The sequence below is a fragment of the Tachysurus vachellii genome, chromosome 4, assembly GCF_030014155.1.
Source record: "Tachysurus vachellii isolate PV-2020 chromosome 4, HZAU_Pvac_v1, whole genome shotgun sequence".
Lineage (NCBI taxonomy): Eukaryota > Metazoa > Chordata > Actinopteri > Siluriformes > Bagridae > Tachysurus > Tachysurus vachellii.
This window is the reverse complement of record NC_083463.1, coordinates 10,586,263-10,604,624: the sequence shown is the minus strand read 5'-3', so window position 1 is coordinate 10,604,624 and position 18,362 is coordinate 10,586,263. Positions and strand designations below refer to the sequence as shown.

The 18,362-nt window shown below is 37.4% G+C and overlaps 1 protein-coding gene across 2 annotated transcripts in view; it reads right to left on the bottom strand.

Annotated features, from left to right (window-relative positions):
• Positions 1-101: 101 nt before the first annotated feature.
• tmem131 (transmembrane protein 131) overlaps positions 102-18,362 on the bottom strand; it is a 38,172-nt gene continuing 19,911 nt past the window's right edge. Inside the window, exons 5-41 of one of the 2 annotated variants that reach the window (XM_060867695.1) lie at positions 17,042-17,162; positions 15,838-15,954; positions 15,611-15,733; positions 15,430-15,510; positions 15,182-15,332; positions 15,037-15,093; positions 14,879-14,940; positions 14,694-14,802; positions 13,702-13,810; positions 13,462-13,612; positions 12,961-13,131; positions 12,370-12,480; positions 12,056-12,190; positions 11,660-11,764; positions 11,480-11,566; positions 10,373-10,525; positions 10,172-10,247; positions 9,981-10,095; positions 9,728-9,866; positions 9,249-9,358; positions 8,018-8,084; positions 7,624-7,772; positions 6,954-7,096; positions 6,276-6,459; positions 5,537-5,722; positions 4,926-5,081; positions 4,292-4,827; positions 4,026-4,189; positions 3,780-3,907; positions 3,485-3,606; positions 3,252-3,392; positions 2,972-3,128; positions 2,313-2,428; positions 2,119-2,203; positions 1,909-2,012; positions 1,662-1,804; positions 102-1,177 (exon numbers count right to left, since the gene is read on the bottom strand). In XM_060867695.1, coding sequence (XP_060723678.1) covers positions 926-1,177; positions 1,662-1,804; positions 1,909-2,012; positions 2,119-2,203; positions 2,313-2,428; positions 2,972-3,128; positions 3,252-3,392; positions 3,485-3,606; positions 3,780-3,907; positions 4,026-4,189; positions 4,292-4,827; positions 4,926-5,081; positions 5,537-5,722; positions 6,276-6,459; positions 6,954-7,096; positions 7,624-7,772; positions 8,018-8,084; positions 9,249-9,358; positions 9,728-9,866; positions 9,981-10,095; positions 10,172-10,247; positions 10,373-10,525; positions 11,480-11,566; positions 11,660-11,764; positions 12,056-12,190; positions 12,370-12,480; positions 12,961-13,131; positions 13,462-13,612; positions 13,702-13,810; positions 14,694-14,802; positions 14,879-14,940; positions 15,037-15,093; positions 15,182-15,332; positions 15,430-15,510; positions 15,611-15,733; positions 15,838-15,954; positions 17,042-17,162 — 5,116 coding nt within the window. In that variant the 3' untranslated portion in view covers positions 102-925. The remainder of the gene's footprint in view (positions 1,178-1,661; positions 1,805-1,908; positions 2,013-2,118; positions 2,204-2,312; positions 2,429-2,971; positions 3,129-3,251; positions 3,393-3,484; positions 3,607-3,779; positions 3,908-4,025; positions 4,190-4,291; positions 4,828-4,925; positions 5,082-5,536; positions 5,723-6,275; positions 6,460-6,953; positions 7,097-7,623; positions 7,773-8,017; positions 8,085-9,248; positions 9,359-9,727; positions 9,867-9,980; positions 10,096-10,171; positions 10,248-10,372; positions 10,526-11,479; positions 11,567-11,659; positions 11,765-12,055; positions 12,191-12,369; positions 12,481-12,960; positions 13,132-13,461; positions 13,613-13,701; positions 13,811-14,693; positions 14,803-14,878; positions 14,941-15,036; positions 15,094-15,181; positions 15,333-15,429; positions 15,511-15,610; positions 15,734-15,837; positions 15,955-17,041; positions 17,163-18,362) is intronic. The other variant, XM_060867696.1, reaches the window with a different exon arrangement.

Below are 18,362 nucleotides of genomic sequence, written 5' to 3'. Positions count from 1 at the left end.
TTAGAAGTCAAACTCTCTAATCATTAGGCCACACACACGCATGCACGCATGCACACAACACCTAAATATGAGAAGGAAAAAAGAAACAACCACAAAGTAGATATTGCTGCCTGATATGTTTATTTCAACCAATGTAACGGAGGTCTCACTCATGGTGTGAAATCAACCATGTAGAAAACAAACCCCTTCCAGGTACTTTTGAACTCCTTTAGACATTAAATTAAAAAATGATTTAAGCAAAAACCTTTCTTTAACCAGAATCCAATAAAAATAATAAGTTAAACCTCAAATTCTCAATGCGGTCATGAATTGGCATTGGACATAAAACACCAGATAAAGACTTCCGAGGTCCTATAAACACAATTACCAACATCCTGTATCTTTTTTTTTTTTAACTGTAACTTAAGTTACCAGAAAGCAACAGGATTGGCCAAATTGGTTCTAAAATGAAACTCTCAGCCCATTTCATCCAAAGAGTGGGATTCAATATGAAGTGCTCCATTTATAGTTGGGTAATACTGCACTTAAGACCATACAGTAATACTGGGCCACATACTTTACTTCCAAAGAAAAACACAGTATTACTCAAAATCTAGAACTTTTAAAATAATAAAAATGGGCAATATAATTTTTTTTTGATCAAGGTCTTAATTCTCTGTGTAACTTATTCTTTTGCCGTTCTCTTAAATATCACACCCCTCAAAATAAAATGACTTGTAACGATTTAACCTGAATTTGGAGAAGAACGAAATGGAAACCAATGGACAAACCAATGGGTAATTCAATCAAAATTTCTCCAAAGGATTTAACAGTTAAAATTATAATCAGCATAGCAAGGACCTTTTAAAACTAAAGACACCCTAATAACCGAAACCATGATGACATTTGTTTTGTTGCTGCAGGGGACCGTTGTTCCTTCCTCTTGTTAGTTGCCGTTGCTGCCGTCAGGGTTGTTTGGCCAGGGATCAGAGTTCCAGCGGCTCAGTGATGGTGGCCATCCGTTCCAGGGATTGTAACCCTGGCCAAGGTTAGTGGGGGCAGGAGTGGCTGGAGCTGTGTGGCTGACCAAATCGGGGATTTGTGAGGAGTGTAGGGTGGTGTCAGGACCCGTAGACCATATGGAGTTGCTGAGAGACAAACTAGGGGACCAGGGGTTTCGAGACTTCACCAGGAGGGTCTATAGACACAGAATGGGTCAAAGGTTACACAGAAAATACACACATTTTCCTTTCAGTAATGCTGCCTCATATTTCTTAGAGGGAACTCAAAACAGAAAGGACTTTATAGTGATAAACCTTTAAAGGATTCAGAAAAGCAACATTTTGAGAAAATCTATTTCAATTAAAGATGTCAATCTCTGCTAAAGAGGTAAAGTGCTCTTTCCTTTTATATTATTATTTTTATTTGTTTTGAGGATTTTGTATTTCAGCAATTTAAATCAAGCATTAAAACAAATATCTGGAAAGACAGATCATTAATTAAAATAAAAGCAAGTTAGCCATGTAATGAATGTATAGTTACCATGTGTGAGAGTAAATTTTCCTTAGACTATACTCATATCATTTCTGACTATGAGACATTAGCCATCTTCATACTAGTTAAGAAAATTAACTTTATAAAATAAAATAACAGCATGTTAGTGCTGCCCTGAAGGATCTTACAGCTGTTGGAGTGGTAGGGGAGACGCTGCTGGAAGGCCAAGGGTTTGAGCGTTCAGTGTCCCAGATAGAAGAGGGCACATTGGTGTATTCAGGCCAGCTTGACTGATGCTCGGTATTCTTGGGCCCTGCTATACCGTTGAACACTGAACAAACACATAGCAAAACAACTTATATCAGCACCTTATTTTTATTAAACATGCATGTTGGCTAGTTGTACTTTATGTTGCACTGTGTCTACAGTATATACCTCTAGTCAAGTTGAATGAGTGGTGCGTTCCAAACGTTGAGAAAGAATTGATGGAATTGTAACCAGGGCTGCTCATGTTTTCAGCTGGACTCCATAATCCAGAACTATTTGTAAGAGAATCAACATTTAGTACACATTCCAAATAAAATTCAATATATGCACCAAAACATGGGACCTCATGTACAGATTTGAGGATGTTGGTTAACTTGCCTATCGGAGTTGTCACTCTCTACTGATGTCATGTGAGGTAAAGGCACCTTTCCAAGCGATTCAGCCTTTCCTATGCCACTGCCACCTTTGAAAGCATGAGTGCACACATATACAAAATCAGTATACCTAGACTAAACACAGCAATTAAATAATGTTACATGCTTATTTATATATAGCTATTTATTTCTACACACCAGGGCTTTTGTCATAGCCGGCAGCCACGGCGGCAAAGGTAGGATTTCCATTTTGACCAGGTAAAGATGTGGACTTGACCAGTTTGTTCCCAGGAGCCTTCTTTGAGGTTACCTCACTATAAATACAAAAAAAATAAACTGATTTAACAAGATTATAAATGTCTAATATTTCTAAGCTTTTATGAGTCAGAGCTTAGATATGAATACTCAGGCTTAATTCTTTTATATGCATTGTAATTCTCTCTTCTGATGATAAGCTTTGGCAGCAGTGTGGCAATTTAAGCATTTAACATTTTGTGCTTTCCCATTGCAAAGAAATTGGCTTAGATCCAGGGAAAGAATGCTGCTGTGAGAGACAGCAACATGAAAGGAATCGGGATGGATTTGACTGCTATGACAATAACTGTGCTATCTGCTAGAAAGTTACGTTCTTGACCACCTCCAAAACAACACAACAATAGTGGAGATTTAAAGAATATTTTAAGAAACTCTAGAAAGTGAAAACTACAAAGCAGCTAATAATATTTGTGATTGTTTTTTGATACATTTTGGATGTACAATTTGTAAAATTCTCAACGTTTATTTCTACACAGTTGAATTAGTAAATTTCCATCCTTACTCTCAAAAAAAGGGGGGGGGGGGCACGGGGAATGTGGTACCTGCTGGTGTTGAGCACGCTGCTGTAGCTGATGCGAGGCATCAGGGTAGGAGAAGTAGGAGGAGGGGAACAAGTTCTGGTGACAGCAGAGTTGGGTCTCTTTAAAAAAGGATCTGCATTCATGGTCTGAATAGAGATCTGCTGAAGACTGTCTGCTGCTAATAAAAGAAATATGCATGATTAGACAACAGACAAATAAAAACTGAGGATCATGTGACCATATGTGAGAATTCAGATAAGACAGTTTGTTTATGTTTGAGGTACATCCTTGGCACACTTACAACTGGTGGCTTTAAGTGGAATGTCCCATTCTGGTGGTGGGGACTCTTTCTCCCCCTCTGATCCACTGCTGAAATCCTGCATCAATCCATTGCTCTTGTACAGAGGAGATGGACGTCCTTCCTCCAGCTTTCCACCAGGCACTGAGAAATAGTTTTTGCAGTTTATTACCAAGTGGCTTCGATAGCAAATTGGTTACAAAGAGCACCTTGTATAATCCAGAAGTTACACTCACATCTCTGTTTCTGTGGAGGTCGTGGTTTAGAGACATTCTGGGTTCCTGTGTTAATGATGGTTTTGGGGAATGTCTTGCGCTGTTTGTTTTCCAGTGGAGTGACATAGGGGAGCTCCAGTGAACTAAAAGGAACATGGAAATGTGTATGTAAGCACAAAAGGCTATTCAGAATGTTTACGATTATTATTAGCTAAATTAAAAGCCCATTAAAAATAGAAAAAGGTTGTGAAAGAAGTAATAAGATATTTCTATACGTCTTAAAATAAATAATAAAAAGAATTGTGACTTAATTAACCTGGTCTTCTCCACTTGATTCTCCTTCTTTGTGGTTGATTGTTTCTTGTTTTTAGGTTTAGTGGGCGAGGGAGGTACTTCTCGTTCTTTTTCCACTGGAACTGTTCTGACCTTCTTCTTTAATGGTTCCTGCATGATTCAAAATCACACAACAATAGGACATGTAACATTTAGAACTAAACCACATAAAACCACACTATACTTCAAACGGAAATGGAAGTAAAATAGAGCTGCTGTATTTAAATACCTCTTTAATATTAGTCTCTGTATCTGGGTTGGAGGTCTCTGTGGTAGTTGAGGAGCTGTCATCATTATCGGCCTCTTTTATCTCTTCTCCTTGGGTCGGTCCCTTTGCTTTCCTCTCCTTCTCCTCTTTCTTTTTCTGAGTCTTCATTTTATTCTTCATTTTCCCTACATTTTCACAGCAAAAATGGTTAGGGTCAAAATGATGTCTCTTGACCACAGATCATATTCAACAAACTATTTAATGCTTCAGCTCTCATAGTATGCTACCTTTATTTTGTGCAGACTGCTGTATGTTCTGTTCTATGACTGTATTAACCGCAGGAGATTCAGGTCGATCCAAGTCTTTGTCCATGACCACCAGAAGTCTGTTGTAGTCCTGTTCCTCTATGCTTTGGCCTCTATTGGACTGAGATGGCAGGGGTGTACTCAGGTTCTGAAGTTCTTCCAAGGGGTTGGACACCTGCTGCTGCTGTTGTTGCTGTTGCTGCTGTTGTTGCTGCTGCTGCTGCTGTTGTTGCTGCTGCTGCTGTTGTTGCTGCTGTTGTTGTTGTTTAGAATTCCGTGATTTACGATAAGTCAGTTGGCTGAGTCCTGAGCTGCCATCTTTGATGATCTGAGAGGAAGAAGGGGAGGAAACTTGCATAGATGAGCGCCCTGAGCTGCCTCTGGATTTGTTGTCCCCTAAAACGGCGCTGCCATTAGAGCTGGAGTGTAGGCCACCCTGGCGCCCACCACGGCTACTCCCACCTGAACCATACGCTCCTCTATTTGAGTTCTGGTGCGACTCCACAAACTCGTTCGAGCTGAAGAAACATCACAGTTTTTATTGCCTTTGGCAATGAATTTTTAAGTATGTAATGTAAGTATTTAAGAGGCATACAATAAAATGTCATCAACTTACATTGAATCACTTTGTATCCGTACAATTTCCCTGAGATCAAATGGTTTTCCAGTCTCCATAGGAGAGTTGGATTCCATAGATAGGCATCGCTTAAATGGCTCCCATATTCCCTGGGCCTCCAGATAGGCAGTGGCAATTACCAGGAGGAACATAAAACTAAAGAAAGGCAAGAATGGCAGCTTGTACAGGTTGTATTCTGATGGAACATATGTACTTTAAACCATCTAAATCTCAAACATTGCGTACAGTTAATAAATAGGAGAATAAAAAGGTTTACTTTAGCCTTACCCATCAAAGTCTTTAAAGAACCTAATAAAAACTGTGAGACTGAACTGGGCAAATGTTTGGATTCTTAAAGTTTGAACAATGTGTAAAGTTACTGATATTTGTTTTTAATTTGTCCAGCAATTTACTGAAAAAAAAACCTGACATACACTGTATTTTGTGATTTAAACTTTTTTTGATCAACTACAAAGCTACTTTGATAAATTTTAAGGGTATTAAAAAGCTCAACATTTAAAATATTCTAGATTGTCAACATAAAAACACCCAGTTTAGTCCTGCTGCTTTAATCTTTAATAATCATGATTACTAAGATGAAGAATGCTGACCTCATAAAGAGGGAGACAATAATGTAGAGCTCCAGCTCCCAGTTTGGTGGAGGGATGGTGTCCACACATGCTGCCAGCATGTGGTAGGGCAACGAGGCGTTCAGGATGAATATAAACTCTGAGCCACCTTCTGACACCAACTTAAGCTCTCGTATGACTCGTGATGAAGTAAAATCTGGTGTAAACCTGCACCAAACATAGACAGCAAACAAATAACCTTAATGTCTAAATTAACAAGAGACAGAGCAGGCAAACACCTAAAACAGCGATGCAGTTCATTTGTAATTTTACTAAGTAGTATAATGCATGCCATTGACATTTCTTTAAAGCCCTGTCCAACCATCTAAAGTAACCAAAAAAAAGCCTAAAACTTAATTCACACCTCCACAGAGGCCCTAAGGTAGCACTAAAAATAGGCTGGGTCACATGCATTAACAGTGCCTTATACACCAGAGCACACACACAGCTAACAGGTGATGTTTACCCATCAGCTTGAGGTTAGCTACACTGACCCTACTTTCCCTCTTCAATCCTTCTGCAAAAAATAATTTCTTATTGAGAGACATTTTCCACACATTTATTTATTGCTTTCACTTTACACACCCAAAAAAAAAAAAAAATCAAAATTACTAGGGTATCAGTGACATGATCAGCCAGAAGCTGTGTATTTCAGGATTATTACTTCATGATTTTAAATGACAGCAGCCCTGTGAAGTTAAACAGAAACAGAGGCACTCACAGAATGATGAGGTCTTTCGATGTGTTTGGTTTAAGTGCAAATTCTTGACAGTTGAGAACTTTGAATCCATATCCCTCACAAGTTGTGCCACTGATCTGCATGGAGTGGATGTAAATAGGGAGAAGCCCCGTGTTCTCCAGCCTGAATGTCTTTCGCAGGGTGAAATTTGGCTCCTTGGGTTTGCCTTTTTTAATGAAGAAAGACAAAACATTAGTAGATTAATAATAAAAATAAAATGTTCTCAGATGAAACTATACCAGCCGTGTGGTATGATGAACTTTTAATTCCAGGCACAGGGTAACTAGAAGTTGTGAAATGAATCATTTACTTAAACTAATTGTTAATTAAATTATTATGAAGAATTCATAATGAATGCACAGATTTAGGTTGTAGAATATCAGGATCACATTGTGAAAGGTTAGTGTATTGCAGCAAAAACTCACATGATGATACAAACCCGCAGTCATGTGTGCTAGAGAAGCATAATGAGGAAAGGCTATTCCTTACGTAATCACTGTATGTTGAAGGTACAGATTTTAACATTTTAAAAAGTCTACTGTTTCAAAAACGCATCTTAAAAAAGGAAGTAGGAAGCAGTCAGGATCAGAGAGTGAGCCAATTTGAGTACGTGTCTCAATGTTCTTATTCATTACTGTATTAAGCCATGAACACACTCACTTTCTGAGCAGTCTTTAAGGAGTGCCTCGGTCATCTTAAATCTTAGCGAGCTGCCTGGCCCTGGATGTTTCCCAGCAAGTTTTAGACTTTCTCTGGTCCCCTGACCATGCACCATAACCAGGTCTACAACAGTCAAGTTGTTTCTAAAAAATGATCAAAGTCAAAAATCAAACACATGCAAATCAGAAACACACAACATGCGCTCATGTGTTTGAAAAGCTGAGAGAAGTGTTTTTTTTCTGAGAAACAAACATTTAATGAACTGTGATGGTAACCCTGCAGTATGTCTATTTGTTCTATTGAAAAAAGATTCATCACGAATGATATTAATAAAAACTTTTGCTGGCGTAGTTTATACACCACAAATGAATTGAGACTCATTTGTTTTCCTCCTTTCCCCATTGTTAAGCCAATGGCTCATAAAGAAGGAAATTCTGTGATATAGGTGATGCAAGAGCTTACAAAATCTTAAAGGTAAAATAAAGTCTGAGCCATTTTCCATTCTCCGTCATTTATATTTGATAGTTATAAACTTTAAGTCTACATTTAGTAATATAGTTTAGTTATTTAGGACACAGTTATTTTAAAGACCATGTTAAGTATAGAGTCGTATGCTTAAGTGTGCATGTATGCACGTGTGTACAAGACAAATAACAATTCTAGATCTCACCTGAATACCAACAGAGAGGAAACACTGTGATTGTTGATGGGTGAGAACCTGACAGTAAATGATTTGGTCTCTCCAGGCATAATCAGTACATTGAAGACGGAGTTTCGTATCAAGCCTTCCGCAAAGCCTGTAGACCCCACCACTGAAGACTGACACACAACACAAGAGCGTACTGGTCAGATGCAGTGCCACAGCAATACAGCAAGATGCAGCAAGCTGAGCAATTTAATTCAAGTGTAAATAAAATTCTAGAGTAAACAAGCAAGTACCTCGACTCCTAAAGAGAGAATAGTTGCAAATGTATAAACTGAATAAAAATTAATTCTCAATTATAGCTGAAGAATACAATAAATCACTAATATAGAGTTACAGGGAAACATCAGTGGGCACTCACTTGATTCTGCTGAACCTCAAATTCCAGTGTATTTGTGTTAATCTTGGACATCTTTTCATTTGGGAATCTGTGACAGAAAGAACAGTTTAAAAAAATCAAGAAAACACACTTTATCTCCACGGTCCTCGCTAAAACTCCATTTGAATATGTATAAAAAACAGTGCAGAGAAACTTTGGTCCATTCCCCATACTTTCTCTTTACTTCCCTGTGAGCTGGGCAATAAGATTATGTTTAAATGTTACCACACAAAAAAAAATATTTATATGTTTTTTTAAATTGTAAAAATATTTGTAATTGTTATTATATTCGTTAAAATGCCATTTGTAACAGTCCGATTAAATAAAATTCTTTGTGCAAAAGGATAATCAAATAACATGACTGAAAGGTGATAACAGTCTCATTTAAATTCTTAACCATTTAATTTTGACCCAAGGTCTAGAAGTAAAACAATACCGATTGTTTTGTTTCATAGTGAAGCTTCACATTACTACATCTAAGTAGTTATAGACTTGGAACAAATAGACATTTCCTTAATTTACATCTTTTCTTACTTTAGCCAGGTTGTCAGTTCAATGATCATATTTTAATGTGTGTTATAAGTGAAACAAATAAAAGAAAGTTATCTATGAATATTTGTGAAACTCCTAATGTCTCCAGCCCTGTAGTTAGTCTAGTGTGTCCATGTGCTGCCTGATTGGATAAGCTGCAACATAAGATGTGTCATAGTAACTGCACTGGTTCACATTTGAGAAGAGAAAAAAAAAAAAGAAATCCATGGCTATGCTACAGTATTTTTCGAGTCCTCTGTTTAATTCAGGAAAATACCGGTTCTGATGACCAATTCCAGACTGATTTGGTAAACGATGGGATGAACTCCTTTATTTTAAACAAACTTTTACAAATCACTTTCCAGCATATACCCTTTCCACTCCTAAAGAGGAAGTTAAACAGTAGGTGCGATTTGACAGGCAAAGCAGATGACGTTTCAGTCCCCTTGTGAATAGTGCATTAGCAAACGCAAAAAGAAGTTCAGTCTTTTTAAAAAGCAAGAAAAATTACCTTTAAACGAAGCACTCGTATACTAAATTCCACAAAGTGACAAATAAAGTCTCCTGTGAGTATAAGAATTTCTTTTTACTTTTAAAGAAAAAAGAAAAGAAAGAAAAAAAAAACCTTTTGCACTTAGTTCCTACTTTCTATAAGTAGCAATGGCAGAATATGGTTCATCACCTGTCTTTGACTATTTCTGTAAATGCTAAGGGGTTTGGGTAGAGGGCAACAGGAAGGACCTGCACATAGACTGGAACATCAGCTGGGTTCTTCAGAACGATCTCCTCCACCTAAAAATAAAGGGGCATATTAAGCCTCATAATAGGAAAAAATTTTCCACAAACTAAGCATAAACTGTGGCCACAGTAATAGAATTATTTTGTGCATATAAACATATTCAGTGCTGAAAAACATGCATTTTTTGGGGATATGGATTTTATGATGTATTATGATACATTATAATGCATTATAACACAATGTCATTTAATCCAATCTTTAGGCAATGTTTTTCCCTGAATGAACATTCAGTGTTTACAATGTTCTCTTAAAGGAATAAATGAAATATCTAACTAGCGTGCACAATTACTTTCCTACTTAGTAAACCCTTTTGCTTGAGGTACAACAAAAACATCAGTGAAAACGAGTGTGTGAGAACTCACAGAGGAGCTATTGATGTTGGTGAGGGGGAACAGAACTTGCTGTGAGGAGTTAATCAGCGAGGGCCATGTGAGCTGTGCTGATATCTTGGCCTGTACCTTCTTCTGTAGATCTGTGTTAACTTCAAAGTAAGCCTCAACCCTACAAAAAAAAAAATCATCCTTATTACAAACAAGCTTTTGTATGCTGATCATAAAATGTGATTTAAATAGAATTTATGTTTTGTTTATGGCATGGAGATATGCCGAGACTCACTCAGGGCCTGACTGTTCCTTCAGTTCTTTCCACCTCTTCAGCAGCCTCTGATGCAAATCTACATCACTGTCCCAAATGTCCTCCAGCAAAGCAGGAATATGTGGTCTCACTTCAGCTGTAAAAATATAACCATAACACTTCAGTGCTAAGAAACACAAAGATTAAAAATAGAGAAAAAAGAAACTACTTACATTTTAGTACAAATGGTAATCCGACATAACAGTGATCACCACACTGTATACTGGCATCGAAATAAATATTTGCTATCTGGGGGGGAAAAATAAAAAAGAACTTGAAATGCAAATATCAAGGTTTGACACTGCAGATCTAAAATGCAGTGGCCTTCATAATCAGGGATAAGGTATCTGTGTATGGTGAAATGAGACAGAAACCTTGGTTTTGCGCCTGGGCTCCAGCTCCACTCTGTTACTGCGAAGTCGTTTGTAGTAAAACCGCATGTCCTCGGTGAGAGAGAGGATTTGCTGCAGCCTCACCCTCTGGGAAAATGAACTCTGGATGCTGAGACCTTGATGAACCACTTTTCCCTGGAAATAAATCAGTCTGATCAATTTTAATTGATGGACAATATTATTATACAACCGATCACAAACATTTCCATCATATCCCAAGTGCAATCATGGCCAAGACATGGTGTCTGAGGTTTTTTCATTATATTTGAGAGGCTAATATCGGAAGCTAATTAGTTCCATTTTACCATTTTATAAAACATGTCTCCAGAAGCAATGATTTAAATACATGTGGCGTGTTTCAGTTGAATAGGACATTCAAAATAAATGTAAAACTCCTTCAAATCATGAGCCACACAACACACAGAGTCTGTTGTTTGACGAGGCAAACTGCTAAGAAGAAAATGATTCTAGCATCAAGCTGGCTGCTACTACTACAACTTCCACTAAAAAGCCATTTTAAATACTTTTTGTCCATTTTTACAAACAAACCTAATTCAAATCAGTTAAGAACTTCAGTTTGGTTTAAGGAAGGTATATAAAGTTTTATTCCAAAAGTAAACCTGTAGAATCCCCCTTTTGATTTAACAGCCACTCAGCTTCAAACACTAAGAAAGCAAACCTTTCTAAAATATACAATATTTAATATTTATCATTGAAATATTTCTAGACATTCTTCTCTTTTTAGGCTTGAAGCTGTCTCATTGTATTGGCAAGTAACATTACAAGCAAAATAATCTGGCAATAAAACAAGAGAATTTTAAGGCAGAAATTAGAAACAAATGCCTAGAAAGGCTTTAAACACACATTTCTCTGCAAGTGACTCCAGTGTGTGTGAGATGATGTGAAATTACATTCAGTCAACCATGTTAGTAAAACCAATTGACATCAAACTGCGAAAAGCTCAAACCAGCTTTAATACACCTATGAATTCTAATTTATGACATATTATACAGTACATAAGGCCTTTCATTTGTCTCAGGTTGTGTTTTCTGGAGACACCCTGCACTTTGTTCAGCACACAGAACTTACCGGAAAGGAGGGAGGCATAATAATGTGTTTGGGCGAGCAGCTTAATGTTCCCACAGCTATGAGAGCTTTTACTGGGATGGTCAATATCTGAAACAGAGACAAAAGAACAGAACTAAACTCAAACACCACACCTGAGTAAGCAGAGTCATGCAAGTGCTACATGGTCCATGAAACACACACCTCATAATCTGTGGTGATGTGTACAGCTCCGTCATACACACCCTCCAGCGCTTTAGCTACCAGGGTTACTTTAAAGGCTGCATAATATCCAGAAGCTAATATAACCTGTGAAAAGAAACAGAATAACAGCAGACATGACTATGGTGGTTTACATATGCTTTTCCTATGTAAAGGCTTCTCTATGGTCAAGTTAAGTTAAGTTTTTTTTTTGGGTGAAAAGAAAAAAAAAAAAAAAAAAAGAGGGCATGACAGGGCATGCAAAACCGTCAGGACTTGTGGTTATCTACTCAAACTTTTCAACCAAACCTACGTGACTACACAGAAAAACCAATTTAATGTGCACGTAAAGCATTATTGTGCATGCGGGTAGATCCTTATATACATTTATTTTCTTACAGTTTTGTAATGGGCCACTGAGGTGTTTTGAAGCTCTTCGACTCGACCCTGCGCTACACTCCTGTTCCCTTTCTCTGTGGTCAGAAGCTCCATAGACAGGCTGTCTCCTGTCACCAACCACGACTTAATTTCCAGCTGTGGAGGGTATATCATTCCCGTTAGCAATGCAGTACAATTACATTGTTGAACAGAACAACAAATCAGTTTTGCATCCATCTATTCGAACAAGAACATCACCATTTAATGTGTTCTAGATACACATTGTGCCTGTCTGCTGATGAGTGTGACACCGTTTCAGCTCACATGTTCCTTACCTCTATGGGGTTATTGTTGACAACCACAAAGACCAAACTCCTCATGTCTGTAGCACTTAGAATGCCGTAGTCCAAGATATGCTCTTTAGAACTGGATGAAATGATGACAGGCTTGGGAAAAGAACACGTGATATTTAATTTCATAAAGCGGTATATTGAAAATCAAAATCCATCCATCAAATCCATCAATATAGCCTGCATTTTCTTTCAAATCCACATCTCTCAGGATTATTATAATCACTTATTAAAGTGATTTGTGATTAAGTTATGATTTCACTTTGTCACAGCACCTTAATTGAAAAGACAAATTATGAAGTTTTGAAGTTTTGTTTTGCTGGAGAACCAACTAATGGTAACTAATCCCTAGTACTATTAGTGTGTTTATTTCAATGGATTCCTCATAAAGGAATGGCATGACCATGAATTCCTTATTGAACAGTGCTTCTAAATCTATTTATTATCTAATCTTGTGTACACTGAACAGGCCCCCCCCTCCTGATTTCATTTTTTTTTTTTTTAAAAACTACTCACTTATGTTAGCATTTTGTTATGGTCCAATAAGTTATCAGTCTTTTAAAGACATTTGTATACCTCCAGAAACCCGGTATAGGCCCGAACAGGGAGGTGGAATTTAGATGCATTGGTGATGAGGAGAATGTTGCTGTCAATGTGGATAGAAGGCCGTACAGGCCGGAAGAGCAGAGAGAAGATGTAACGAGATTCATGGGGAGGGATAAGGACTGGTGTGCTGAAATTATGCACCTGGAAAACACACAGGATACAAAAAGTTTGATATATATTTCAAGTAGAAGTACAGGGTGAAAAGACCAAAATACAGGCAAAATAAAACCAGTTTTCATATATAAAAAACCAGGAACAACTGGTTTTGGGGAATGTTGGTGTTGCTGGATTCATGATTATATTTTCTCATAACTTACTGGTCACAGAAACACAACACTGATGTCAATAAGGCTACATAACCTTTTCATAACTGGAGCAATCAAATAACTTTTGCTGCATGGAACCACAATGTCCTAGCAAATCATTAGAAACAATGAAACAACAACATGCTGCATCAGAGAAGTGACTCACGTTGAACATCCTGACATCTTCAGGAAGGGAAACATTGTGGATGAGAATGGCAAAGTTGAAGGTGTTGGTGAGGTAGATGGGCCGGTCCACTGGATCTACAGGACTGTCTCTGATGTGAAACAGGGTGGCTGTGTGGTCAAAGCCCAGGTACCTATAACAGATAGAGGAAATGTCTTTTCTCATGGAACCAAGACAACATATATGCTTAATATGGTAATGAACCAAAAAAAGATAGCTGACCCCTCTAAAACTTCAGCTTGGTAAGGAATTTCAAGTTTTGAGTAGCTTTTCTCTTTAGCCTTTACTGTTATTTTACCAGAAAACTGGTCTGGTCTTCTTGCTTTTGAAGCTGAAATGGCAAAAAATAAAACAGAAAAAAAAGTTAAAGTTTTATAATAAAAGTGATTCTAAAGGCAGGCATCACAGTCCCTGTGGCCCTATAGTCCCTAGAGACATTCTCTTCCAGTAAAACTGAGCAATGTTGAGCACTTTACTTTTCAGTAGCTTGCTGGCTGACAGCTGGATTGGCAACTTTAAGGGGAAACCACAAAAACCTCTCCCAACCCCCAGCTCACAGTATGTTACACACCACACACTTCATCTTACTAAATTTAAACTGATAATTCACCTAAAGTGAATCAAATTGTGCACTGCCCAGAACTGTGTTTTGGTAGCCCGGAAACCTATGAAGCTGCAGCCAAAAAACATTATGGTTTTTACAGTGTTATGTATTAATGTAGCATGGTAAGCCATTTAGCTGGTAGAATAAAAGGGAACTGAAGAATTTATGAATTCCCATAGAGTGGACAACTATGCATTTAAAGTAAAATCTTTTTCTGAGTTTGTTTGTTTTTTGTAGCACAAGGTGAACGTCTCGTCTATTGCTTATTTTGCTGTCCCCTCAGATCCCAAGTAACATTTTTAGGGGAACATTGACACCAAATGAAATCTATTGTTTCACAAAAGTCAAAAGGTTTAATTTATTTCTTGGGTTTTTAAACCTATTGTCATCTGACTGACTACAAATGAAATACTAAAAGGAAATCTAGAACAAAATCTGCTTGCCCTAGGTTTGTTCATCTCTATAGTGAGTTTGTTGTTTTTGAGTGAAATATCATTTCAATACATATTGGAGCTTTATACAGATATCCAAAACGCTGGATAATATACCATACTAGATGTAAGTTAACAACTTCAGACTACGTGGAAGAATACGGAAAAAAAACACTTACCATCAAAATATATACTTGCGACTTTGGTATATCGGCTTTCTCCAGCTTTTAGCGTAATCTGCTTGAACTCAACTGTAACAGCTTCGTTAGCCGGTGTCGGTCGGACACTCTGAAATACAAATAATGCTCGTTATCAACGAATTAAAAGTAGGATAATCTACTTAATAATCTATGAAAAGCCCTACCATGATAGATACATCTTTTGCTCCCGAATTTAGTAGATGCAAATTCAACTGTTTTGGACGATCTGTCAAAGTCAAAGTGTTAAATAAATAAACAAACTAAGCAAACAAACAATGTCTGTTTCAGCCATTGGAAAACACTGCTGCATGGTTAACAGTACCTTGCGATCGAAGTGTACCAAAGTCTAGCATCTCTGTTGAAGAGTATATACCAGGTGCTGGAAAAAAGAAATGAATAAATACTTAGACAGGGTTTCACATTGTAGCTATAAATATAATGCTAGAAGGTAGAAGCACCATCCTGACCTGTAGTGACCTCCACCTCTACAGGTAGGATGATGAACTCGTCCTCATTGGAGGCATTGGTCTTGATCCTGATGAAGGCTGTGTGGTTGTCAGCATCCCGTGAAGAGAAGCTGGCCCTCATCACACCCTTTGTCTCAAATGGTGCAATTTCCTACAAAAAAAAAAATAGAATAATAAACTGACATGATAGTTCATGCTACTATAGTATGCTAAGATAATTAGGAATTTAGTGAAGAACAGACACTCACCCATAATTTTCTGGTGCCACCTTGTTGGCCAGTGGGCAGCTCTAGATGTAAATCACCCCCACTTGAATACATTTCCACAACCTAATAGAGAAAGCAGAGTCTTATAGCAGTCCAGAGAAGCACTTAGGTATCACACATTCAGACATTAGATATCTGGCATAAGAAAGCACATTTATATTACCTGTAGTGGCTCACTGTGTGGATTAAAGATGTTTATAAGTGGAGAGAAGCTGCTATTGACTGGAACTCTGGCCCCTACAAAAGGCCTGAGTCTGTAAGGGTTAGGAATGCCCACACCGAATACCTGTAAGAAACCGCAAACTTAACAGTCTAGTCTAATTTAAGTACTTCACCTGTTCAGTCTATGACGTCTCCTCCCTTACCAAAAGGAATGGCTTTAAAACATACCTGGTATGTGAACACTCCATGGTGAGATGTGTTAATAAATAATGTGTTTTCTACATTCCCTACTACTCGAGCTAGAAAAACCACATCAAATGAGGTGTTCCCTCCTGGTGGAATTATCTGGGGGGGACACATGCACGCGCACACACACACACACACACACACACAACAGTCAAATATTAGGTTACAAAGCAGTATTTCTGAATCCAGTACAAAAACAACTGCATTCGTCATACGTATCTACATTTTTCCAGTAAGGTAATTAAATATTACTGAACAATAAATCTGAATAATAAGGAGAATCTTTGTTGGGTGGTACACTGATGAAACTAAATTGAGGCCAGTTCAGAAATTCCTCACATAAAAGTTATAAGTAGAATAAGAAACCTTACGTTTAACATTCTTTTATAATCAAGGAAATATAACCAGTATTCTCAAGTTGCTTTGAATATTGGAATGATAATCAGAATATATACAAGCTCTGATGCTCATCACTGTGCTTCAGTTTTCAACCCACATTTGTTTTAAGGTTGGTATTTGGTACAGATGACCCATACTCAACTTTCCTTCCTAGTACTGAGAAGACCTCAGTACTAGCTGGAATTCTAGAATGCATAAACAAACTTTTTAATCCTCAGCACTGACAATTAAGAATCAGGAGGGTTCAAAACAGTTCTTCATGAGATAGTTGTATTTATAGTAGTCAACCTCTGGTTAGGTTTAACGTGAGCTGTATGGGTTACAGAGGAGCAGTGTGATTTAATTATGCAAGTGTCAGGAACAGGTGGGATGCGTTTAATTTACAACTGTCTGGAGAGTGTGAGGTACACGGTCACACACACAGAACACTTAAATTTGACCCTGAGACTTTAATGAGCTCAGTGATATGACATAACAGCATCATTCATAGATCAAATGACAAAAATAGTTGACGCTAAGATTCTAGTGAAGTTTAAAAACAACTCTGCGTGTATGTAGCTATTATATCCACACAACAACACATGGGATTTTCTCTAGACATACAAAGCCACTGCGTGGGTGAGCTAAAGAGGAAGCAAACATACATTTGCGTCCGTTCGTCCGTCCCCATTTTAAGTTTCAAATAGGAAGTCAAAGTTAACCCATTTGCTCACAAACCTTGCATCAGATCTTCACAGTTGTGCGAGAGACACATTTTTAAAGAACAAAATCCAAGCATGTTACTTACCCTGCTCTGAAAAAATGATGCATGAAAATGCGCTGTTGTTGCGGATATTGATATTAAACTAATTTCTTCTGAACTTGGATTGTGTAAGTAAACTTTTTCCATTTTTGGCATCCCGACTGGCCTAAGAAGGAAAAAAAAATCAAAACAAAACAAACACCATCATACATGTGAGAAGAGATTAGTCTCCAAGAGTCACCAATAGACATGCAAGGCATTTTTGCTTTAATGTGTAAGAAAATAAAATCTAAAGCTAATCAGTATGACACAGTCTATACTCATCTGCCTGTTCAGTACAAAGGCCTCCTTATCAGGCTACACTTATCAGTATTTGCTACAACATTAGTTTTTTTTATATCAGGACTGTTACATTTATGTAAAGCAGAAGTTTGGCACACAGTGTTACAGAATTCAAAAGCAACACACACTAGCAATAATTTAAAAGTATATAAAAAAATATGCAAACATAAAAAATAACAAAATCATAATCAAAATCAGCAGTGTCATTAGGGAAGGCAGACAAAATGATCAAATGCAGACAAAGGACTGAGATTTATGATGGCTTTGAGTAATCCAAGTGATGCGTGAAAATGCCTTGTTGCTGCAAGGCTGTTTTAGAAACAGACAGCATTGCTCAACACTGTGCAGCGGTGTCTTACAAGCTAACCCAGATAAGATTAGTGTTTAAGGGGGTAGGAGAGAGAGGCAACACAAAAACAGAGAGAGAGTAAAGATACTGTATGCTTTAGCTAGTGAAGTTTTTTGTAACAATACATGAGATGGTATTTTTTCAATGGTTATATTAAATGAACGCATTGAATGAATGATTTAAGTCTATCATAGCATGGAGTAACAGCACGCTTTTAGATCATTTACCACCATTCATTCAGCCTGTTAGTGACATTTGTGAACAAGTGAAATCATTTCTTTATTGATTTATAACATGCTTCAATTAGTAGCTTCAATGTCTGAAACACTAACAAATCAAAATATATTTAGTATAAAGGCACTAAATAAAAGTTAAACCAGTTAAAAAGGAACAAATTAATCAACTCAAGTCTTGAACATGAACATAGTCGCAAACATTTGTTACTTAGTCTCAGAATGCAAGGCTGAATGCTTGGAATGAAACACGTATGAACTTAAAAATGCTCAAAACTTGTAAAAAAATTCCACATGGATGCCACAAAATTTCAGTTCGTTAGAAAAACAAAACAAACTATCCATTTTCACATTCAGTACAGAACTATAATTGTAGCTTGGATGAGTGATAATGAGGAATGAAGCAGAAGCACTACTGAAACAGAGTCGCACAATCTTTATG